The sequence below is a fragment of the Danaus plexippus genome, chromosome Z, assembly GCF_018135715.1.
Source record: "Danaus plexippus chromosome Z, MEX_DaPlex, whole genome shotgun sequence".
Lineage (NCBI taxonomy): Eukaryota > Metazoa > Arthropoda > Insecta > Lepidoptera > Nymphalidae > Danaus > Danaus plexippus.
In genome coordinates this window covers 13010757-13035196 of record NC_083559.1, presented here as the reverse complement: position 1 = coordinate 13035196, position 24440 = coordinate 13010757, and the positions used below count along the sequence as shown (strand labels likewise).

The 24440-nt window shown below is 31.2% G+C and overlaps 4 protein-coding genes across 6 annotated transcripts; 3 read left to right on the top strand and 1 right to left on the bottom strand.

The window, feature by feature from the left end:
• The first annotated feature begins 3178 nt into the window (after positions 1 to 3178).
• Positions 3179 to 6219, top strand: LOC116777761 (adenosine deaminase 2-like). Its single transcript, XM_032671468.2, has one exon. It carries the CDS (start codon positions 3382 to 3384, stop codon positions 4888 to 4890), a length of 1509 nt encoding a protein of 502 aa, XP_032527359.2. The 5' UTR covers positions 3179 to 3381; the 3' UTR covers positions 4891 to 6219.
• A 3887-nt stretch (positions 6220 to 10106) lies between these two features.
• Positions 10107 to 12975, top strand: LOC116777490 (adenosine deaminase AGSA-like). The gene has a single exon (XM_032671055.2). It carries the CDS (start codon positions 10177 to 10179, stop codon positions 11671 to 11673), a length of 1497 nt encoding a protein of 498 aa, XP_032526946.2. The 5' UTR covers positions 10107 to 10176; the 3' UTR covers positions 11674 to 12975.
• A 2069-nt stretch (positions 12976 to 15044) lies between these two features.
• Positions 15045 to 16387, bottom strand: LOC116777372 (trafficking protein particle complex subunit 3). Its single transcript, XM_032670881.2, has 4 exons — positions 16221 to 16387; positions 15939 to 16144; positions 15617 to 15815; positions 15045 to 15274 (listed from the first exon to the last, which is right to left on the bottom strand). The coding sequence occupies exons 1-4, from the start codon at positions 16257 to 16259 to the stop codon at positions 15188 to 15190; spliced, it is 531 nt and encodes a 176-aa protein (XP_032526772.1). The 5' UTR covers positions 16260 to 16387; the 3' UTR covers positions 15045 to 15187.
• Positions 16388 to 16621: 234 nt separating this feature from the next.
• LOC116777526 (uncharacterized) lies at positions 16622 to 24138 on the top strand. Of its 3 annotated transcripts, XR_004354052.2 has the most exons (7): positions 16622 to 17055; positions 18168 to 18294; positions 18527 to 22907; positions 23044 to 23144; positions 23216 to 23293; positions 23403 to 23536; positions 23629 to 23776. XR_004354052.2 is itself a non-coding variant. In XM_032671134.2 (6 exons), exons 1-6 carry the CDS (start codon positions 16753 to 16755, stop codon positions 23922 to 23924), a joined length of 5163 nt encoding a protein of 1720 aa, XP_032527025.2. In that variant the 5' UTR covers positions 16624 to 16752; the 3' UTR covers positions 23925 to 24138. The 3 variants fall into 3 exon arrangements, 1 of the variants encoding a protein (XP_032527025.2); XR_004354053.2 differs by lacking the exon at positions 23216 to 23293; XM_032671134.2 differs by lacking the exons at positions 23044 to 23144; positions 23216 to 23293 and adding an exon at positions 23856 to 24138 and having other exon boundaries at positions 16624 to 17055; positions 23629 to 23777.
• The last annotated feature ends 302 nt before the right edge of the window (positions 24139 to 24440 follow it).

The following is a 24440-nucleotide window of genomic DNA, read 5'->3' as shown; positions in this document are numbered from 1 at the left end:
TAAAAAAAACATAGCAACCAACACATTAATGGCTGTAACAATATAAATTAGTTATAAAAAGTACACGGCATCAAACATAACGACCGTGACAGGATGCATTATTCAATTGAAAATATTTTGGGGACAACCCACTTATGGAATTGCTTGGTCCGGTCTAAATATTTTCAAAACAGGGGCCCGTATCGTCAAATTGACCAAATGATTGGGGGACCGAAGTGACATGTGGCAATATTCGAAGGTGATTTGAAGCTGTCCATTAGATACTTCAGACTGTTAATTTATTGCTACGGTAGTCTTTGACCCTCGACTGATGATCAAACATACGCTCCGTCCAGGACCCATCGGAACTTTTAAGGTTATCGCTTTGAATAGAAAATATAAAAGCTTTATATCGAGCGTAGTTTTTTATTAGCAATAATTCTGTGTTACTTTTGTTTGTTTTACAATATTCACGATTAAAAATTTTATAAAAATTGTCAATGTCTATCAAACACAACAGCACAATTTTACATAAATCTGTCCTAAATCTTTTTTATTACGATTTATTTCTATATACGCTATATAAATCTTATGTGCTCTTTATTTGTACATTTTCGTGTCACAATTCTGTGTGAATATCTATACGAGATTACAGAAAGCGTTAGAGATCTAAATTACTTTAGATAAATGAGGAACGGTCACGTAGTGCCTGACTCTCACTGTACTGTACTTCAATCGACGCGGGGACCTTGTTATAAGGCCGATGTTCCCCCAGCATGGGATCATAAAAATAAGGCACCTCTGCCTAATGGAATGTCATAGTCACGATCTGCCCCGGGGTCATTCATAACTATACGTGAGATTTTTCTTGCGACTTTTCTTGTCAGATTTTATCTGAATTTTGTTTTGTAATAATAAAATACATATATTACAATATGCACCTACTTTAACAGTTTTAACATCATTACAGTATTGCCAAAACAAAAAATACAAGATGGCCGAAACAAAAATTAAAATGATAACTATAAACAATAATGAATAACATACGAAGTACCTAATTGACAAAAGGAAGGATAAATTAAATATGGCAGAGGCCGTGAGACATTGAAGTGAGTCGTGACTGAAAGACGAGCTTCGACTTTTAAATCACAGTTTACTTGAAGCGTCGTAACTTTGTCCGAAAACATGTTTTTTATGTCCATAAAACCTTTTTCTTAACATTTACATAACGAGTATTTAAACAAAAGGATTTAAAATTAAATCAATTAAAAAAATACGTCCCGAAATACACAAAAAAACATAATAGGACTCATTTTAATCTTTTTTCAATAAATATTTTGCTTAAATCAGTAAAAATTTACGATGTTACTTAAACAATGAAGAAAACCATTCCAAGTGTTACAAAAGTCGTACAGTCTATTTTCTTATTAATATAACAGTGGCAAACTTTTAATTGTTTACGTAAGACGATAATTTATAAAAAAATATGTATAAGTACGTGAGATAACAATAAATAGTGTCATATTAAAATGTTTAACTTTTTGTCACTGATTATTTTGCCGACGGCTTTGAGATTATTAGAATTATGAGATTGAATTTTATTACCTGATTACGCAACGTATAACTTCAACTACTTTACCTTAGAATATTCGGCTGACAGACATTAGACCTTTTACAATTCGAGACATAAAAAGTTTTTTAATTTAGTTGTAACTTTGTGAAAATTATATTCGTATTCTATTCGTTGGCAGATGGCATTACTGATAGAGAAATGTAAATGTAGCGACATCTATGAACGAGCGGCAGTACTAAAACATCAGATACTAAATTTTAAAACTACAAACATAAGTGTTATTAAATATGATATGCAATGTATGTAATCAAATAACTATTGTATTTATTTTTATCAGAAGAGATAAAATATTTTTTAATATCAATTTGTTGCTGGCTAACATGAACGTAATCCTCAACTGTAACCTATTGAACTTGTCACTTTCAATTAAGCCTTTAATATGAACATAAATATGAACTGTGGATTCAGGAACAAATTTTAAATAAAAACGATATTGCTATGGAAGTTGAGATTTATATTAATGGATTACTAGGAACTGTATTCTCATTTCGAACAACAAATTTATTTCGTAATTTTCAAAAACATTTCTAACATCTTTGAAATCATGATGAAAATATATTACTCTTATATTAAAAAGAAATATTTGTGTGCTATATTAATAAAGATTATTTATACATTTCGCATGTTTTTTTGCAACCACTTGGATTATTTCACTGTCAGAACTGTCTGATATATAATTATTAACAAACTGATATATAATAATTAATATTATTATAAGAGCTTCTTAATTTAATTAATTACTATTGATATGAAATTATTTTCAGCCGAAGAATTTATACAATTTCGCCTTAATAAATCAATTATACTAGAAATATATTTCTTCTTCAATTATATCTATGTATATATATATATATATATATATATATATATATATACATATACCAACTCTTTTTATAATTACCGATATAGAAAAAGAAACACCATGGTTTTATGTAGAATAACACCACATGTGTAATTTTTTTTCACATAGTCTAGAGCAGCTAGTGCCACATAGCGTAAAATATGCCAATCTTACAAATTGCGTCTACGCTTGGTTATCGCTGCGTATCGTAATTTAAAAACTCTCCCCTAGATGGCACTAACAAGGTCAAACACATTCAGAAACTTCTCTGTATTGTTTATGTGTACACACACATGTATCATAAGGACCAAAATTAGATAACGGAAAACGAAGAAAAATTTTGACAACGATTTGCAATATTGGATTTCTAATCGACAACGCAATGTCAATGTAATTGAACTCGTATTTTTACGTAACAAACTATCAACCGGACGGTCTAATATCACTTTATAAAATTGGTTTTATTATTTCCATTATAATACAAATCACTTGCATTAAATACAAAGTCTTATTATAATCTTAATATTTATCAAGTTCATTTTACGGATTTATTCAAATATTCTAAAATATACACGTGTAATAACACGTCTATACTGCAATAGACTATCTGTTTCGATCTATCAAACGTCACAATCAATGCCGCCTATAAATTCTCCGATATATCTCAATCCAGGAATAACGAATCAAATTCATAGCATGTAATCATTAGCACACAATTTCACGGATATTATTTTCTAACCTCTATTTTCTAATAACTAATTATGTTTCAGTCTTTATGTAACTTATACAATTTTTTCTTTTATTTTATTCAGTATGTGGCTTTTAGAAATTACACGGATGTATATAAACGGCTATCGCTCCAGCTACGGCTCAGTTGTACGAGGCGTTGTCAGTAGTATGACATTCGGTGACCCTGTTGATAGTGGACATGGAATACCTTGTGGCCGTTATGATTGTTGTGTGCGTGCACACAGGCACAACTATAAGCGTACATGATTATATTGAAGAGCGAGACAAAATTATAGAAGAGGAAATTCAACTGCAGCTTGGCGGGAAACTTAAATTGAATGGTGACGAAAATTTAGCAAATCAAATACTAATGAGATACAAACGACAAGAGGTGGATGATTCTTTTCAAAATCCAGAGTACTTTAATTTTTCGCGGCACTACTTTGATTATCACGACGACATTCCGAGATCTAAAGTGTATCAAATAATAAGGATGATGCCGAAAGGTGCGGCGCTGCATGTCCATAGTTCTCTAATGCTAAGTGCCGACCGTCTGCTAAAGCTGACTTACGAGGAACATTTGTACGCCTGTTTTGCAAGCGACGGATTAAAACTACGCTTCTCTCAGGCGGTCCCCCCTCGACCTTGTCCATCAAAATGGAAATCACTCAGCAAATTAAGAAATCACACAAAGAATGTAGATGCTTTCGATGAGAAACTAAAAAGACACTTTACATTATTCTCTAAAAATAAGAAGCATCTGAAAAAGGACATAAATCATACTTGGGCGAGATTTAATAAAATATGCCGAACGATATCTGATCTAATTACATACAGGCCTGTCAGGGAGAAGGTCTTTTATGAAGGTCTCAAAGAGTTTTACAAGGACAACATCATGTACATTGAAATTAGAAGCGGATTGCCGAATTTGTACGAACTCAATGGTACAGTTCACGACCTGATGTTTATGCCTCGTTTGTATGACAGAGTGACTAAGAAAATCAAGCAGGAGCACCCCGACTTCGTTGGAGTGAAGTTAATAGTCACGAAACGTCGCTATAATAACATAACAGATATTCAGAAAGTCTTGGATGTAGCTCGAGGGATAAAGAGAGAGCTTCCCGACTTTTTTGCTGGCTTCGATTTGGTCGGTCAGGAAGATTTGGGAAAAACACTGCTCGATTTTCTTCCGGTTTTAAAGAGCGCTGATGGCGATCTCAATTATTATTTTCATGGTGGTGAAACTAATTGGTTCGGAACAAGTACGGACGAGAATTTATTCGATGCTATTCTTTTGGGAACGAAAAGGATAGGTCATGGTTACGCTTTGCTGAAGCATCCGAAACTGATGGCCGTAGTGAGAGCAAAAAATATAGCGATCGAAGTGAATGTTATATCAAACAATGTGCTTTCCTTGATAACCGATGTAAGGAACCATCCGTTGGCAGCGTATTTGGCGTACGGCATGCCAGTGGTGTTATCCAGCGATGATCCCGGCGCGTGGGGAGCAGATCCCTTATCTCACGACTTCTACATCGCATTCGTTGGTATTGCAAGTAAAAGAGCCGACTTACGTCTTTTGAAACAATTGATTATAAATTCTATAAATTACAGCGCTTTAGATTATGACAGCAAGACAAAAATGTATAGCACCTGGACAGAAATGTGGGATATATTTATACAGAAAGTCATACAGGATTTTAGATAAGAAGTAAAAATTAAATAGACATAAGTCATATTGTACATCAAAACAATTTGTTTATAATATTTTATGTTGTTATCTTAGTTGTAAATACTTTAAGATATTTTTGTTATTCAGAAAAGTCTATTATAGTATTAGCTACAGTAATTAATGTGTAAATGGATTTCATACTCAGTTATTTTTACCATAAGTAAAACTCTATCTTGAAAATTGTGAATTGGTATTAAGCATTAACTTTTAATAAACGGCTATTAAAAACAGCTTTATTAGAATAATTATTTGATTACTCTATTAACATAGAAACTTTTGCGAAGGATCTTAGACTATAAGAAATAACAAATGTTTTTTTACATAAGAGATTATGGGATAAAGTCTGTCCATTCAACATTGCCTTATAAAAAAATGAATAAAATTCTGTATCAGTAAAATAAAGATAGACAAACAAATTGGTATTAGCCTATAACCTAATAACCTTAAATAAACATTTTTACTAATGGCAACTTTTAGGAATGTTTTTTTTTTATCAACGACCAGATTTTTCAATCGCCGTATCTAAACTAAAATGCGGAAAATATGTTTAGTCTTGCTAATTAAATTACATTTAAATATATTTGCAATGTATAATTCATTACAAGAAACACTATTTACATTAATGGAACAAAAATGTTACGTTTTTATTATCTTTTGTTTTGTTACGAAATTATTCTTTTTTTTTATTTATATGAATCTGTCAGAAATTATTTACAGAATAAAAAAACCAATGCTAGCATTTGACAGATCTTTGTTGAAGTAATCGTTCTAACGGCTTTAATAATTTAAATATGTAATCATCTTTGTTATAATTAAATTTGTTTACATTATTTAATATTTGTAAATAATGTTTATAAAAATCAGACAAAAAAAAACAACGCTTTATGCAACAGACACACGAACTTAAAAACTTCTTTGTATATTTATATTTCATTATTAATTAAATGATCTGTATGTTCATGTTAAAAAAGTAATTTTTCAATTTTTAATATGTAACTTGTAGTTCACAAGCTAAATGTGTATTTTCTCATACTTCTATTCAACTAAGAGAAGTACTTTCAGGTTATTTTGTCGAATTACACTCTGCTATAGCAGTAAAAATCATATACAAACAAAGGAAAAGATGCATAGTAATTTGTCATTATAGACCAGCAGCTAACAATCATTATTAAAATGTTATGTACGTCAAACTAACAGATAGTTATTCCATGTTTTTTTTAGTTACTAATTCTTGTCACTTGACCTTGAGACTATGTTCTTATATGGTAGTACAAATATATACATGGTTATTGCTGTACAATATTATACACTTCATTATAATTTCTTATCAACTGAAAGTTGAAATGACAAAATAATTGTATTTTCCATATACATACGTTGTGTCAGTCTTATTACTGGTTTTTTATTCAAATTACTTCAGAAGGAAGGAAGTGGGATAGATTTTTTTATTCTTTTTATTATATTTGTAATTTGTATAATAACTTTAGACGAGAATTCGATTCGATTCGTACATTTGTATTTTAAAAACCTTTGCGAGTAGTTCCTAGTTTGTGCTTCGTGAAAAAAAAATTCTCAGTCAGGGAAAAACTTTAGGATATGAAATTACCTATATAAAATATATATCCCGTGTCTATCCAAAACAACGTCAACATCCCATTACATCCTTCTACCTTCAGACGTTCTTCTTTACCTGTTCCGTTCTGAGTTCTAGGATAAAAGATTAATTTTTTTAAGTCCAAGTTCTCAATTTTATAACAATTAACATTCCCCTATAACTTCGTCATTAGATATTTCTATCTAATATAATAGCAAAAAGAGTTAAATATAGGATTATCGTTATTATTTCAACTAATTAAATATATCGGAAATCATTTACGTAGTTCTTCAGTTGACCGGAAATAGACTGGTTAACGTTTGTCCTTTCATGTCTTCCCATATTAAGTAATCCCATTATTTCATTGAGTATGAATTGAAACATAAACATCAAGTACTATTTATGTAAACAAATCAATTATGCTGTCTTAACTCCTACTAAAAGTTTCTTGAATAAAATTAAACATTCCTTGAGTTCATACCGTCACTAGTTAAGATGGAACAATTAAATAAATGTTTATATTGGGTGGTTTAACATCACGAGGCCCATTAACGTTATTATGAAGGGATCTTAAATCTTTTGCCTACTATTAGTTCTTAGTATAACATACTGGGTCATTTACAAAAATTAAACCTTTATGATTTATATATTTAGTATGGCTGCAAATTTTACATACCATATAATAATTATTGCATAAATTCCATGACGTAACCGATTTATAATATATATTTTTTTATAAAAGCGATCAATGAACGTTCACTTAAATAAAGACATAGATATCTTTCTTTTTCTTCACATTCAACGGCTTATTAATTTAATAATATATCCATATAAGGTCATAATAATGTTTTTTGTCACAGATTTTTCTGTTTTGTATGTGATTTTACATAAAATATAACATATCTTTATCGATTTTCACCTTATAAAGTATCTTCATTTTGTATCAATTTGTAAATTATTGTTTTTTTAATCTTAATTAATGTTTACTATAGAAATAATCGTGTGTTTATTTTATGCGTTTATAAAAACCGTTAATAATAAAAAAACACATCAAAGAGAGCGTCAGAATTAGCTCTGGCAATTTATCTAGGCGCCGCACCGTCACCGTAATTTAAAATCATGTGTCACTTGGCAGCGTTGGAGGCGAACAGATTCAATGTACCGATAACCGCTAATTAGATGTTAAAATTAACTTAAATTGTCTATGAAGCAATTTAGCATCGCAGACCGAAAACATTAGGAGTGTATTTATATAATAAAAACTATGTACACATCAAAGTGTAGTCGTAAAATGTATTGTATTAATGAATATTTTATGTTAGTACAGTCGAATGTTATATGACTAATTTGTATTATTTTTGTTTTATTTTTATTTTTGAAAATATGTAATACAAAAGGCCTCAGTATTGATCATTGTTTACATCCGAATACATTGTTTTTATAGTCGAAAAAACAATAACTAGTTGCGAAAACAGACCTTACAGCCAGATGGCAATTACTACTTAACAATCGTATCTGACATAGAATCGAAATTTTATTCAATAGGTACTGAAAGCTAAAATTTTAAATTGTGGTTTGAAGTTTCATTACAGAATTTATTAAAAATAAATCCACAATTCACATAAATATATATTTTAAAACCATTGCCATTGATCTCAAACAATTGCTTCGATAAATTCTGTTCAGAAGATTTTGTATTAAAGCTTAATTTTTATGTTTAATGTAATATATACTGTAACGGCAAGAGTTAAGGTTCACTTTCTTTAATCAGATTAAACAGAATTCCGTTAAGAGATTTCTAGAAATGTCACATAAAAATCACGAGACAATGGCCCGGCCACCAACACTCCTAAGACGTCATGAAATAACTACCGTCCACTTATATCAAACATGACCGCCTTTTAACAACTAGTTTGTTCATTCCTACTTGGAAAATTAAATCCTCGAGTAAAAAACTAATTGCATCAAAATTAGTCTAGGGATTATTAATAACAATAGTTAGTTCTTATGTCACAATAAAAAAAAAACAGTCATTTTTCTAAAAATCTATAATTTATACGACTGTATACGATTAACGTTTCGTTTATCACATTAACGTAAATCAATGCATATGCAATTGAAAACATGCATACAAATAAATACTTTTAAGATTAACTTTTGTTTTGCTTTATTAGTATTCCAGGGAGCACATTTCAGTAGGTAAGCAAGGATGCAAAAGTTATTATGAATATTCATATATAAAAGAAGACATTTATATGCATCTACCTATAAATGTGACGTTAGTCATAACATTATTAAAGTCGCATTTTTATTGTAATAGTCTATAAAACGTCAACTTTGAAATAAACCCGTGACATATACATACCTAAATAGTAAACATTTATTAGTTGCCAACTGCCCACCGCAGCTGTGGCGTCACAATCGGATTTCATGGCCTAATCAAACTATAGATACCTATAAATTGTGGTCTATTTGACATACTAACTATGTAGCCCAATAAATCGCTTTAGTTCATTTTGTGTCGAACATTATCAAAAATGTATAGATCCATGCAATTAAAAATACATTCGTAATTATAATTCTAACAAAAAGACTGAAAGACAACACCTGTACGATATTACTTTGCTGCATTGTTAGGTATAACAGTCGAAAACACGTTTCAATGATTACCAAAATATTTTGTGAACTTACAACTCCCCTCTGAGCATGCTTCTACCCATTGTTTGTCATGATATCTGTGAGTGTCGCGAGGAGTAGTGGTACCTGGGTAGTAATTAGGAGATTAAAAAAAAGGTGACGAGTTTTACGAAACATCTCAATATCATGCATGTTGTGTGACGGCCATATTTTATTCTTTTTTTGCCAACAAATGCGTTTCACGGGGCGGTTCCATACCAAAGTGGCACTTAAACCTACCCCAACCCTTTCGTTGCATAAAATCAGCATGGCGGATGAGGCGGCCTTTATTTCTTTTCAGATTTATTTTTTAGTTTCTTTAGAGTTAAGCTTTGAAAACGAACCCTTTTAGACGCCGCTAGCTGTAATTTACACCAGTACGAAATGAGTTTTAGTAAATTTTATCGTTTAAAAGTCTATAGAAATTGCGGGTTGTACGAGATCGTTTCGGTCCTTTACAAACTTTTTTTTTCGCTTATTATGTTGGTACTTCGTTGGTTGCTATTTTTGACGTTTTACTCGAGTTGAGGTAGTTAACTAGTGCTACAAAATTAACGAAGCGTAATTTCTTCTTAGATTGTAAAAATACGAGCCTTGTAAAGAAATTACAGTTTGTTGTTTGACTTGCTAAATTTGCATAATTTATAAAATATACTGTAAGTACTTATATTAGTGTAATTAAAAAGCATCATTATTATATTTAAATATACAAGTTATATAACACTTAAATAATACATGATTAAAGTTATGAATATGTTTATATTTTATACGCTAACAATAACAAGTCGCATCTTGAGCCGGTTATCAAGTAATAACAAAGCCGTTATTATCAATAATTTACAGGATGTTACAATTGCCTTTATGCCAACCAAATATAGTCAATGACCACGGTCATCCACCCAATACGATAACAATGACAGCGGATTCATGACAGTCTGTGATCGGAGCGTGTACTCTGAACACGTCGCGCTAGGGATCTCCCCTCATTTGAAATGCGTTTCTTATATCTCTATATATTCCTACACGTCTGCTATGCAACAATCGACGATTACAATGCGAAACGAGCCCAGATCCTCAGAGATGAGGCCCTCTTATCTCTAGGGGGAGACACTCAGCTCACAGATAAAGAGCTAGCCGTCAACAACTGTCTAATGCAACACAAGTTCCGTGAAGTAGACTACGGTTATAACAATCCGCAAGCATTCAACTTCTCACATCATTTCTTCTTGTACAATAATAATATAAATAAATCTAAAGCTTACCAGATCATTAAGGACATACCAAAGGGAGCGGCGCTTCATATTCACGATATGGGAATTTTGGGACCCGATTACATCATGCGCCTGACATATATGGATCATCTCTATACCTGTTTTGGTTTACGTGACATACAATTTAAATTTTCCTTTAAAAGGCCACAAACGTTATGTGATGGCAGGTGGCAGTTACTTAAGGATGTTCGAGACAACTTCAATGATACAACCACATTCGATGCACATTTAAGGCAATATTTCACTATGCGTGTCGACAACCCTGACATGATGTATCCAACCATCAAAGAATCATGGGGAACTTTTATGAAATACTTTAGTACAGTCATTCAAATACTCACATACAGGCCAGTGTGGGAGCAATACTTTTACGACGTGCTCCTGAAGTTTAGATTGGATAATGTTATGTATATTGAACTGAGAAGTATTTTACCAAATTTGTACGATTTGGATGGGACAGTTTATTCACCAATAATAACAGCGAAGACATACAACAAGGTAATAAAGAAATTCAAGAGAGAGTACCCAGATTTTTTCGGTGCGAAACTTATTTACGCACCATCTAGAAAAATTGAGAGGATTCAATTGGATAAATATTTAAATCTAGCCAGAACTTTGAAGGCTGACATGCCGGATTTATTTGCGGGATTTGATCTGGTCGGTCAGGAGGACTTGGGCAGTCCTTTAATAGAGTTCATACCGCAATTATTATCTGCCTCCAAGGAACTGAACTACTTCTTTCACGCCGGCGAAACTAATTGGTACGGAACATTGACGGATGAAAATCTTATAGACGCTATCTTGTTGGGAGCTAAAAGGTTAGGTCACGCGTACGGTATTATCAAGCATCCGTTATTAATGAAAGCCGTTAAAGATAAAGGAATCGGTATAGAAGTGAATGTCATATCAAATAATGTTCTGTCATTGGTACACGATGTCCGCAATCATCCGCTGAGCGCTTTTCTAGCTCAGGGCCTGCCTGTTGTACTTTCCAGTGATGATCCCGGTATATGGGAAGCGGATCCTTTGTCTGATGATTTTTACGTTGCTTTTGTGGGTGTAGCCAGCCGACTTTCAGACCTAAGACTTATTAAGCAACTTGCTTTCAACTCCCTTAAGTATAGTGCCCTTAATGAAACAATGAAAGCGGTTGCTATAAATCAGTTGAAAGAGCAATGGGATACATTCATAAGTAATTTCAACTGTTCAAAATATTAGAGTCACCTTATAGTATAATCTATATATTAATAGTCAATTTCCTGGTGTTATTAATCAAAAGGCCTTTTAGCAAACTTGGTAGGTAGGTAACATTATATCAAAAAAAACATGTCTTTAAAACACACTATTCAAACGATAAAACAATCACGTTGTATTTGTTCAAATAAATAGGTATCAATTTATGTAGAATGTTTTTACATAATATTACATCCTCAGTAAACAAGACATTTGTTTACATGAACGTGTTAACTGTTTTATAAAATGATTTGTGATAAAGCTGTTTGATGTACGCAATACAACTTGACTTCGTTGTTATCGTATTACGTATAAGAGTGTTTAACAAAATCATTATAATCAATATATTACTCTGTATAATAAATAGAAACAGATTTAGAAGACAAGTAAGTAAAATAACAAAATAAATATCGTCTTAATAAAAGGGCTCTTCTTATCATCAGCACCAAAACTGTTTATAAAATAATTATTCAAATCGAATCAGATTTGAATGAAATATAAAGTAAGTATTTTAGTACGGATAACTTTGTGACGAAATTTTGCTTACTTATTGTTGAGCAATATAACAAAAAGTGTAAGAATTCTTTCCTCCAAAGTACATCGGATACCATTTCTATACAATTGTTTCTTCATTTTAAGATGTTATTCAATTTCAAACTTTAGGAAATCCGAATATGAATTTGTGTATAGAAAGACATACATTTGTTGGTGTATAGTTACACAATAGTTACAGCAACAAATAAATTAAAAAATATTACACCAACAAAAAAAATATAAATACGAGTTGATTTTAATTTTTATAAAATACATTATATGGAAGAAGATATAATGTGGGCTTGTTAGAAAAGCGTCGTCACAATTTATTTAATATACATAACATACTCATTAAGTTTTAAAATATACAAAATTATTTAAAAAACATAAGTATTTATAATTTGCATGGAGCTCGGTTTATATTTTATAAGTGAACAACACTGCTTTAAATGATGTAGATACCAGCCTTTATAGAGAAAAAAATATACTTCAGAAAGCTTTTAGTCAAGTAGGTTGAGCTAACTCAAAACTACAGGAGAAAATTACTATATACACTTGTATATATTTCTTATAGCGTTAGAGCCGCCCTTATCTTAGGGATAATTCTTGCATGGCGAGTAGTTTAAAATTTTATTCCGATGCAATAAGATCCAATTTCGTGTTAGGGCGGGAAATGCAGTTGTGAAGTGACACTTCGTGAGAAGAGCGCCCCAGCTAACGAAGTCATTGTCTGCTTGCATCTGTGTATGTATACAATATTTAGAAGACTTTTATACTGATATAGAATAATTACGTTCTTCGTTTTAAAATTTTGTTTTAATTTATATGGAATCAATATTTTATAAAATAATGCTTATAAAAATTTTATACGGGAATTCGTAAATCTGTAATCCAATTATAGGATACCTTTTATCGTTAGAAGTACGTCACTTCACAAACAAAGATTCAAGTGAACTGAGGACGGGATCATGATACAATATTTTAAAATAACTTATCGATAAAAAAACTATAAAACGAGTGATTCGATTGTGGATTTTGCTATTGTTTTCTATTCAGGACGCTCTTGAATACTAATTGAACAGGTTATTGATACACAATTGTCGATACTTGATCGATGTCTATAGTCCATAGACTACTCTTCAGTCTTGTCTATTGTAGAGGTGCTTATTTTATTATTTGCAAACAGTCCAAGTGAGACTCGAAGCAGGTACTACAATCATGTTAATTCCACACAGAAATTTTTATTGCCTAACATTGAAATAAACAATATGTCTAACAGTTATTTCAAAGACACAATCAATCAACTACATAAACTAACAATGACATGTCAAACTTAAAAGTCTCCAATAAAACATGTTAGAACTGGGTTGCGAGTGATATTAAACGACAACAGACCCAGTTTTTAAAATAATTATTAACTAGGTACATCTTTTATACGTAAAACACTACATACAGATTTCCTATCAATAATATTCTTTATTTTATTAATGGCAATAATATATAAACTTTTATTTTAAAAATGAAATGAACTGCAACCGATATTCAGAAAAAATTAGTGATTTAAATTTTCTAACATGTTCATACAAACAGACTTGCCTCTACTCTGTTCGTCTTTTTATTAAAATGTACTTTGACTTTCTTATAATTTCTCTTTCTAAGACAAGAATAACTGCTTGCTTTGACGCCGTATGCAGTAGTGAGGTTTTAATTTTTTAATTAAACAACGTTACTCAATTGTTTCCTTGGAAAAACTTTCATAATTATTTGTCTTGGAGACAGTTTTTTAAATAAAAAATGTATTTAATACGAATAATTTTTTCGCCGCTTCAAGAACGACTTCATTAGTCACATTTGTGATTGCTTAAGAAACAAGAACTTTATTATATTGGTGATTACCGAGATTTCTTTACAATACGATATTTTAAGAATATTTAATAAAGCCACTGCAATATTACCATAAAATATGTATGTAAAAGTAGTTAATCTATATACATATGTTAATATTTAAGGTACTTTATTTTAATGTAAACTCTCACAAAGTTTTTGTTCTATAAAACTACTTAATGCAACTAGTATTACTTAATTCAATACAACTATCATTGTTTGAGATATTTGTGTGTTAATAGCTTCTTAAAATTTAGTCACCTTAAAACTTGGAAGATAAGATTAAAATAAGATTCTATTCCCATTTCAAATCTACATTTGAACAAAATATTTTTTTAAATACTTCTAGTGTTCTGCATAAATATCTTCTTTTTTTAAAAAAAATATTTTACCTAAATACATTAGCATAATCCATAACTATGCCATTTACAAAAATAGGAATGGAATTTAAAAATTAATAATTGCAATAAATCTTTTTATTTGTTAACTTACTATACTATCTTAGTAGCCTAGCCTAGATTATTTTTTAATATACTTTTTGTTGTTCTAGGTGCTGGTAAATATATAACTACCTTTCTTAAAAAAAAAAAAAGATTAACTAAATGCCTTTATTACATTTGACATACTTCTTCATGTTTTAAATGAAACTAATAGATTTTAGATATATACTGTGATCACGGTTGCTGAAAAGTAACAGAAATGTCAGCATTATGTAGTTTTAAAATAATAAAATCCACATAGTATATCCAAAATATATTAGTTTCATTTAAATGAATAAAACTCATGAAAGTCTTAGATCTCATACTTCATGTTTTCTCCACACAGTACTCAAGATTATAATTCGTCCAACAAAATAAAAAAGTTGACATTGTACTACTACAGAAAAATTTATGAAAAAAAATGGGCTCTTATTAAGTGAATAATAAATAAGCAGATGGTATTATTTATAGGATTTATTTCTCAATACACAAATGTAGCTCAATGGTAAGCTATGTGTACTACACATGAACATAATACAAGAAGAGACAAATTATACAACATAACTTATATCGTAAATATGGGACAAAACTATTTAACTCATTTAGTCTTCACCAGCTGGCACAGCGTCTTCTAATCTCTTAATATACTTCACTCTCAGCTCAGTGATAGGATCACCTTTAAGTAAATCCTAAAATAAAAATACATTTTTCATGAAAACTTTTACATTAACACTAAAAAAAATAAAAAAAAAACAATTTTAATAAATCTTGCTATATATATTTTTTTATATCATTCTTTAATCTGAAGTAATTTGAAACTAACATTGCATTTTAGTTGCATGTATTGATTCACTTTTACTCTTGTACATAATGGTACAACTAATATAATGTTACAGGAGAGTTCTGTAGTTTATTGTTTTGTAATTATCATTCAGTCGCCATCTATATTTTCTTTTAAAAATTAAAGTAATTCAAGTATTGTAAGTGACTTATGATTTTCAATATAGTTATTTGTTAGATATCTTCCTTGCCTGTACAAACCAGCACTGCACATCTAGCTGCACCATCTGTAAAGCACCTCTGATAGCTCCAGGTATCAAAGCGCAATACTTAAGCCCATTATTGGGCATTTCAACCCACTCACTTAATGGGCACTGGTCCCATACTAATGAAAATTCATCACCAGCACTGCTCCAACTTGTTACAACCGGCTGCATGTTTAAATATAATCTGTAAAATTAAGTGTCGTTATATATATTACTACAGTTAGGGCAGATCAGTTTTGCTCAGTTACTGTTATTACCATTAATAAAGACTAATTGCAAATATTTTATGTAATATTTAGTTTTTAACCTGAAAGCCTGTTGTATCTTATCAGCAGTCTCCCGCATTTCGAGGCATCGTGTAGAAGGTGTCCGGGCTAGAAAATCCTCGATAAGACGAACGCCCATATTGTAACCAATGCGCTCCAATTGTTTGTTGACATCCTCAGGATTATCTATCTCTTTCAACATTTGTGATACCAATGCTCCATACGTAAGTGTTAATAATTCAGAATTCTACCAAACAAAAATCAAGTTACGATTAATTAATGCAGACATAGCATTTTTAGACCATTTATTGAAATATAATTACCACTTTCTTCGCATCGAGTCTTGAAGTTTGACGAGACATTTTAGGATTATTTTTTTATTAAGTTTAAGCCTAGTAAAATAGTTAATTTTCCAAGACAGAAAAAGCAAATTTTTATTTTAATTTGAAAACGTCACATATCAACCCCATCCATCTTTTGACATTGACAGTGGTGTTATTTTGTATATCGTTCTAAAATATAGACGCTATTTTCATCCATCCTGTTGCCCCAATAATATAATCTAACTTTTAATTAAAGTTTTTAAATTTAGAAAATAGTATTAAAAGAAATCATTTTTGTAATAAAGAATATCAGATAAACAATCTATAAAAAACTAATGGAACCTAGTTTATAGGTCACGGAACGTTAATTGAGCATAGCCAACCTAAATACAAATGTCGTTATTTAGTATCAAAATAAAACGGAAAGAGTATCAGTTGATTTTTAAAATTTATATTTGTTTTAACTTGTAATTTAACTCGTAATGTCTAAATTATCTAAGAGAATTATTATTTCTTAATATAAAGTATAGAAATGGAAACAGATGAGACGGATACAAAAAGTGGATTTGATTACAACATTGAAGATTCATATTCTGCGATAAATAGTTCAATTTTGGAATATTACAAAAAGTTTGGTAGAAAAAGAGACTTAGAGCAATTTTTTTCCTTATCGACAACACAAAGTGATATAAAAGATCCTTCTAGTATATTTTGGCGGAGAATGAAGTCACAGTATGATTCCTCTGACTCGGGAGATAATAAGAAAAGTGAATCTTCGACGGAACTATGTAGGATTTCTATCAAGTGTTCAATTCCTGAACCTGGTTCTTCCAAGGTAACGGATATGTAATGCTCTATGACGTATAATAGAAAACAATCTTGTTTCAATCTCAGTTATTACTGCTATTTATTTGCTTGAGTCTTTAGTTTGTCTTATTCTGAAAGTATGTATTATAATTTCTCTAAATTAATGTAATATTTCTGAAATATATTCAGATTTCAATACTAAACATAATGCCTTGTATGTATTAATCAAGTGTTTATGAATATGGTCTCTGATTGTAAAATATATTATGATAAAATAATATGTGAACATTTGAAAGTTTGTGTGGCCTAGAACTCATTTGGAGTACTACAAATTGAGTTTAATGTTGATCAATAAGACCACAAGAGCCTCATTATTTTGAAAATGGGTACCTGAGTTTTGGAAAATCTTATCTAGTAATTCTATGAATACAATCATAAAATTGATTTAAGGGCAAACAAAGAAGGCTCAGACTCAATTTCTGTACATTTATTATTTACATGTACATGTTTCCTATTACTATTTGCTTTATGAGATCTGAGACTTTTGCGAGTATTTATTGAAATAAAACTAATATTTTTCAGATTTACTATGAATTTATAATTATTTTTAATAACACACTACCAATGTTCTGTTACTTTGCAGCAATCGTGATCACTCACAGACAGATTAGAATGATTCATTCTTATCTCAAAACGTCGGAAATGTGTTGTTTAAAATTATTATAAACGCATAGTAAACCGAATAAGTATTAGTTTTATTCATCATCATCATCAGCCTATTGGAGCTCACTGCTGAGCAAAGGCCTCTTCTCACATGGTGAAGGTTAGAGTATTAATCACCACACTTGCTCAAGATGGGTTGGCGATTTCAATCTTATAATTTGAGATATTATACAATCAGGTTTCCTCACAATGTTTTCCTTCACAGTCCTTTTTATTACTATCTACATTTCTACTATTACTATGTACATGTGTATTGGTCACTTCTTCATGTACATTTATTCTTACACATTTGGACAAAATAATTCTTTAAAGTATTAAAATCACTATTAGGAGTGTCTAAAATTTATATTGGAATTTCTGTTGTATGATAAAGGTAAAAATGGTTGTTTTGTTAACTTTATGTATTTTCTTTTATAGGAAGATAATGCGAGGACAAAGATTGATTCAGTGTCCCCTCCCATCATAAGTGAAGAAGCACCGACACATCAATGTCAGAGTTCTGACAATGACTCTGATAAATCAAATGATGTTCAGTCTCAGAAATGTATGTTTTCAATTTGATTATGTACAAATCATTTTGTATATACATATGTAGTCTTATTTCATCATTATCATCATCATATCATAATCTTCAGTTCTATAACAGAGATTGTTTGAAAGACCATTTTATATGTTCAGACATCATACATTTAGTATGGATATAATAATCTGCATGGATTAAGGAATAAATGAGGTTAAAATCTCTTTATACACACTCTTTATTATTTTATTTCCAGCCCATGATTGCACCCTTGATACCTCAATGAATAAACCCATTTCACCGACAAGTAGTGTAACATCGCAGCGAAGGCTTGAATGGGACTCCTTAGCTGATGTTGGCTATGCTAATGAAAGTGACAGAAAAAATTCAGCTTCCAGTCTAAGTACTCTTGAGAGGATGGCTTTGCAACAGCAATACTCTAATGAAACAAAACACAATTCAGACTTAGGGCCACCAACTGCACAATCAACCCCAGTTGATGTTAGTGATGTTAAAATGAAAAGTAAGAAGACGGATTCAAAAAAATCCACAAAGATATATAAAAAGGATGTTGATTTATTTGAACTGAACGTACCACAAATGTCCGAATATATGAAGCCTATAAATGTTAATTTGACAAAACATATATCATTTAATGTTGAGAGAGATGGTGGTGTGTCTGTTGAAAATATGACAAAAAGTGTTAGTTTGAGCCCTGAAAAAGTTTCTGTTGAAACTGCCATAACACCACAGGTTAAAATGGATAAAGAAATCCAAACAACCTTGATAAAAACTAAGGACCACAATGCACAGCCTAAACAAAACGAACCTGTTAAAAAGATTCCAGTGTTAATCAGTGTAAATACTTTAAAGAAAAGAGTTAGGAGGAAAAAAGTAAGAAAACTAAGAAGGCAGAATAGTAGAAAACAAAATGTCATTGACAAAGAGAACATTCCAGAAAAACATGCTGAACCAGTTTCCGATGCAGAGAGTTTTGAATATATGCCAGGACATATTTATAATCAGAATCAGTTAAAAATTGACAAGAATACAGTAAATCCATCTGGTAATAAATCTAGCTTGGAGTCAAGTGCAGGTTTGACAACAGATTCTAGCAAAACATCAAAGTATTCATTTACCAAAGACTTAGAAAAGGGAATAGACATGCTTAAGAACACATTAGACTATAAATGTGACGACCCTAATTTAAAGAAGAAACTAATCAGAGATGTTGTTGAAAAATTGATTAAATCAAAATACAGAGATGATGAATCTTCCACTGAATTTCTGTCCGGACTTACTTTTGAAAGCAAAAAGTTAGATTTGTATAATCAACATCACACTACAACAAGTACATCTGAGAATGATACTATGAAAAGGAGTAAATTACTAAAACCCAAGAAGTCCATTTTGCGTATTGATAAATTCAATTCAGGACCTGTAGCTTCCACTTCCCAAAGTGTTCCTAATCTACATACCGTTATCAATCAAGAGAAACCTATTGCACCTAAGATTGGACAAATACAACTATCTCATACCGATTCAGATATTTCAAATAAAAACAAGATCGCTTCTGACACAGGTATTGATAAAATATCTTCAGAGCAACTATATCAAAAATATCTTGAGGCTTTACAGAGAGAACAAGCTTACAAAAGACATCTAAAAGATAAGGAAATATTTCTAAAACAGAAGCTAGCAAGTTCTGACATTGCTTTTGATGTTGTGAGACATGCTGAAACTAAAACACAAAACAGAATAAAGGATCTCATGAAAGATTTGATAAGAAATAACTATGATGATGGATCGGGTGATGCAAGTAGATTGGAAGGTGGCTCAGGGTCTAATCTTAATATTGAACAATACAATAGTGCTAGACGGCAAAGAAGTCATTCTGTTTTCACACTTTCATCTGGTACTTCAGACAACCATTACAAGCAAGCAAAATTAACTAAATGCACCCAAGAAGCTGATGCCCTAAAGACAAACTTTACTAAAACAGATAACCACTATTGTTGCTGTCCTTATCACAAAGCACATCCAAAAATTGGGGTCGTAGATAGTTCAGTTCAGGTTAACTTAAACTGTTGTAAAGATTATTCTCCTGTAAGAACACAAACCTGTTCCACGTCATGTGCGCCGGTCCATCAATCGGTTCCATACAAATGTGAAAAATGTAATACTATTTACAAAACTCATAAATTACCCAAATGCGTACCCGAAGACAGAGATGAAATAAAATATGTGTGTTTGTGCACAGAGGACACAGTCACAAAAAATGAGATGCCTGAAAACATATTAATTTACAAGTGTTCGCGGCTTAATAGTAAAGGATTGAAAGTGGATACAGTTTTAAAAGCATCTAATGCAGTTAGTGCCCCATCTAGCAATTCGACATCCCCTCGAAAAATATCTACATTCGGAAGTCAAGATTGTGAGAGGAAATGTTTGGTTATAAAGGACAGTAATAGCTCTAATATTCAAACGAAATCATCACAAACTGATCTCAATTTACGACTAGCGTTACGAAATCGAACAAGTGAACAATCAACACAATCATCGACTTCTGAAGACAGAAATGATAAGTTTTCTCTTCATTGTAAAAAACCTAGTATATTTGTCCATGAAGCTACAAGAGTTGTTCAAACTGAAATGAGCATAGATCCGAAGATATCTGATCCATCAATATCTGATATTAATATTGTTAACGACGAATGTTGCGTTCAGTTGATTAGCGAGAGATTTAAAGAAATTACACAAAATTCTTCACGTAATCAGGTCAATAAATGTTTGGAAGGAGCTATACGAATGGAAGAAAGAGAACCCGTAAACATAGTTTATGGAAATACTAAAGAGACTTCGACAAACACAGTTGAAAAACACGATAAAGAAATACAATCAAGCCCAGATGTACCGAACACACCTATAACTGAAGCTAACGACAGACAAGGTGAAAATAATTTCACTATACCTATACAAGGTACGAACATGATGCTTAAAGTGAGCTTGGGCTCTGAAAACAGAGGAATAAACAAGGAATTTGATAGGAATCTGTTGAAAAAGACTGAGGTAGAGTCTACCTCAAAAGGGACTGAAACGCTAAAGAACGACGTTGTTGAAAATTTCACATCATTAAGGGAAGACTGTTCGAAAGCCGTACAATGCAATGATACCAACATATTTAAAAACCTTTGTAAAAAACCTGAAGCTTCATGTGGACATTCCAATACATATCAAGAAAAGACCCCAGCAGGTATCGTTAGTTCTGAACTAAATAATAAGGCTAATTGTAAACTCAATACAAAACCTACTTGTGAAAAAAAATTTCTTACTGATAATAAATGCAATACTTTCCCGAGAAACGACCGATGCAACGTACAGAAACCACTTCTCCGTTCAAATACTGATACAGGGAAAATGGAAAGATGTTGTCGCGTTACATTCAACAAAAAATCCACCAAAGACGACGGGGTACAACCAGACCCAGAAATTTTAAAAGAGAAGCAACAACCAAAAGGTGTTTGTACAGAAAAATGTCAAGAAAAGTATGATTCCTGCTGTTCCGAAAAATCTTTAAAATCCATTGATGTGAGTTCGAAAAGCAAATTTAGTTCCGATATAGATGAACCGTCTCAATTAAAACCATCCACCAGTGAATCTGATGATAATATAAACAAATGCATATCCAGGGATCCCTTGATAGAAATGATTCAAGACATAACAAAACGATATTCAAAGAAAGATTACGAAAAAGGTAAAAGAAAAAAATGTTTTAAGGAAATTATCACGGTTCTCAACTATTTTCTCGATACGGAGGAGAGTACGGATAAGAGTACGGATCAAGATATAAATAAAACATCTTGTTCTACTGGTGACGAAAATAAAGGTCCTGAGAAAAAAAAGACTAACAATGAATGCTGTGGATCCATTCCAAGCAAGACTTTTGTAGATAAAAGTGTTCAGTTATCTTCAAAAAAATCTAAAACTAAACAGTGTACCGAATCATCTGATCTACCACTCTCCAGTGATCTACCTAGCACTTCGTCCGATTCGGCTACTTGTAAAGTGTTAAATAAAATCAAAAGAGAGTGTGAAAAATACCATCAAAAACGATGCAAATCTTATAATGGAGCAAAAAAATGTGACGCATCCAGCAGTACCTCGGTAAACTGCAATCAATGCAGGAAGGTCCATCACTGTTCTTGTAGGGGGCACAAATGTAAAAATCACAACACTAAAACACTCGTTGAGAAGACAAAAAGAAATTGTATAGCTTACAACCTGATCATACAAACATCTGACAGCATGATCAGCGAGGAAGTCACTTACGGAAACAAAGAGCGACAGTTACAGAATATTATAGTAAAAGTACCTTCAAAACGAAAAGAAGAAGATATACCTTTTAAGGAAATGTCCAGAAAGATTGAAAAAAAGATGAAAAACTGTAGTCCTCGATGTGGCAAGAACTATCACCGATCGAAAAGTTGTCCGAATGAGAGTGAAATATCAAGTACAGACGAATTTTTAAAAAGGGCTCGTGAGTTTACCGTTAGGGAGTACTTGGAACAAAATCGACCAGACTTCGTTGAGAAGAGTTCAAATCGACAACATTGCTTGAAATTAATTAATGAATCGCGGTAAGATAATCATAAAGGTTTAATGAAAATATTATAATACATGTATTTATTGTTAATAACTAACTAACTTTGGTAAAGGTAGTCCTTAAATAGTCCTAGCTCAGTATAAATTAACTCACCAATTTTTTTACTTCAGACCAAAAGACTGCGAATCTCCTCAAATGAAAATGATAGTAATTCATACTCCTAATTGTGCTGGCAATACTTGTTTGGACCCTTGTAATATTTACTGTGGAGGTATATATTTCCATTTTAACTTATTTAGACCAGTTAGAACCTTAGTTAGAGATTAATTTCAATTGTTATAGGCATGCCAGTTAATTGTTGTGGTTCTTATATCCCATCCCATAATACGCATTGCATTCCAAATCAGGTAACAAGAATTGGTGAGTTAAGATGGCTGTTCAAAATATAGAATCCTCTGTTTATACTTGATAATAGATTTTTTCCATTACATTCGACCACATATTTATGTTTGATTTTTATAACTTTCAGAGCCAACGAACGAATTACCAAACGCCAATTGCTGTCGTTGCAACTGGACAAGCAACAGACTCTAAACAGTCTCACAAATACAGAATTACAAAATCTGGCTAGAGAATTAGGCAATGAGCTGAGAAGGAAAAAAGGTTTTTATATACAATGTGTTAGTCAAATTGATATTAAAATATTAGCTTTGGTGACTGTTTATGATACAAAACAAATTGTAATTTTGTCACAGTGGCTCCAAAATTCATTAATGAACGTGAAATGAAAAAACATTCTGAAAAAATTTACAAGTCCCTACCGGAAGTCATGCGGCAAAAAGAAGAGATGAAAAAGGAAAATATTAAAAAAACTAACTTATTAATGGCCAGTTTATTTAAAAAGGTGATTTTTAACACATCCTTAATTCAATTTGATAGTAAATGTTTTTATATTGTAACCTCCTTTGTTTTTTTGTTTTAGAATCTACAAAAGAAAACACTCAGTGGTGATGTCAATTTATCCAACTATAACACAGTCATAAAGATATGACAAAGCAAAACAATTATATGTCCAATGAAATGTGTTCAATTATATTAATGTGTTAATGTGTTTATTATTCAATCTTATTGTTTGTAATGATATCAATTTATTGCATTAATATTTAGATAAATTTAATTTTGTCTTCACAATAATAATTTTTTTATAATCACTTGTTAACTTAATAAAATGTTCTAAATTTTTAATAAATTTATAAAATTAGAAATTGCTCGTTTATTACTTACAGAAACTATACTTCTCATCCACACTATATACTTGTAGTATTATTATAGTATTATTCTATAAATTTAACATAATGCTACTACGTTTAGCAAAAGTTCTTTGTTGCTGTAAGTTAATTGACTTTAAATCTATACTAATAGTTTCTACGGTAGAGAGGAGAAAAAATTCATGAAGCTTTACAATTGTGCAGTACATAAAAAAATATACATTTTAGAATTAATATTTAATCTATGAACATAAAACATGACCTAATACTTGCAAATCATTGGAATCGCTGTTAAAATT

Bases quoted from the DNA above. Each gene is read 5' to 3' on its own strand.
- LOC116777526 (XM_032671134.2), top strand. From the start codon at position 16,753: ATGGAAACAGATGAGACGGATACAAAAAGTGGATTTGATTACAACATT. The intron at 18,295-18,526 runs GTATGTTTTCAA...TTTTATTTCCAG, and splicing joins TGATGTTCAGTCTCAGAAAT to CCCATGATTGCACCCTTGAT. The intron at 23,537-23,628 runs GTTTTTATATAC...ATTTTGTCACAG, and splicing joins TGAGCTGAGAAGGAAAAAAG to TGGCTCCAAAATTCATTAAT.
- LOC116777761 (XM_032671468.2), top strand. From the start codon at position 3,382: ATGGAATACCTTGTGGCCGTTATGATTGTTGTGTGCGTGCACACAGGC.
- LOC116777372 (XM_032670881.2), bottom strand. From the start codon at position 16,259: ATGTCTCGTCAAACTTCAAGACTCGATGCGAAGAAAGTG. The intron at 15,816-15,938 runs GTTAAAAACTAA...TTAATTTTACAG, and splicing joins AAGATACAACAGGCTTTCAG to ATTATATTTAAACATGCAGC. The intron at 15,275-15,616 runs GCAAGGAAGATA...TTTTTATTTTAG, and splicing joins TGCAGTGCTGGTTTGTACAG to GATTTACTTAAAGGTGATCC.
- LOC116777490 (XM_032671055.2), top strand. From the start codon at position 10,177: ATGCGTTTCTTATATCTCTATATATTCCTACACGTCTGCTATGCAACA.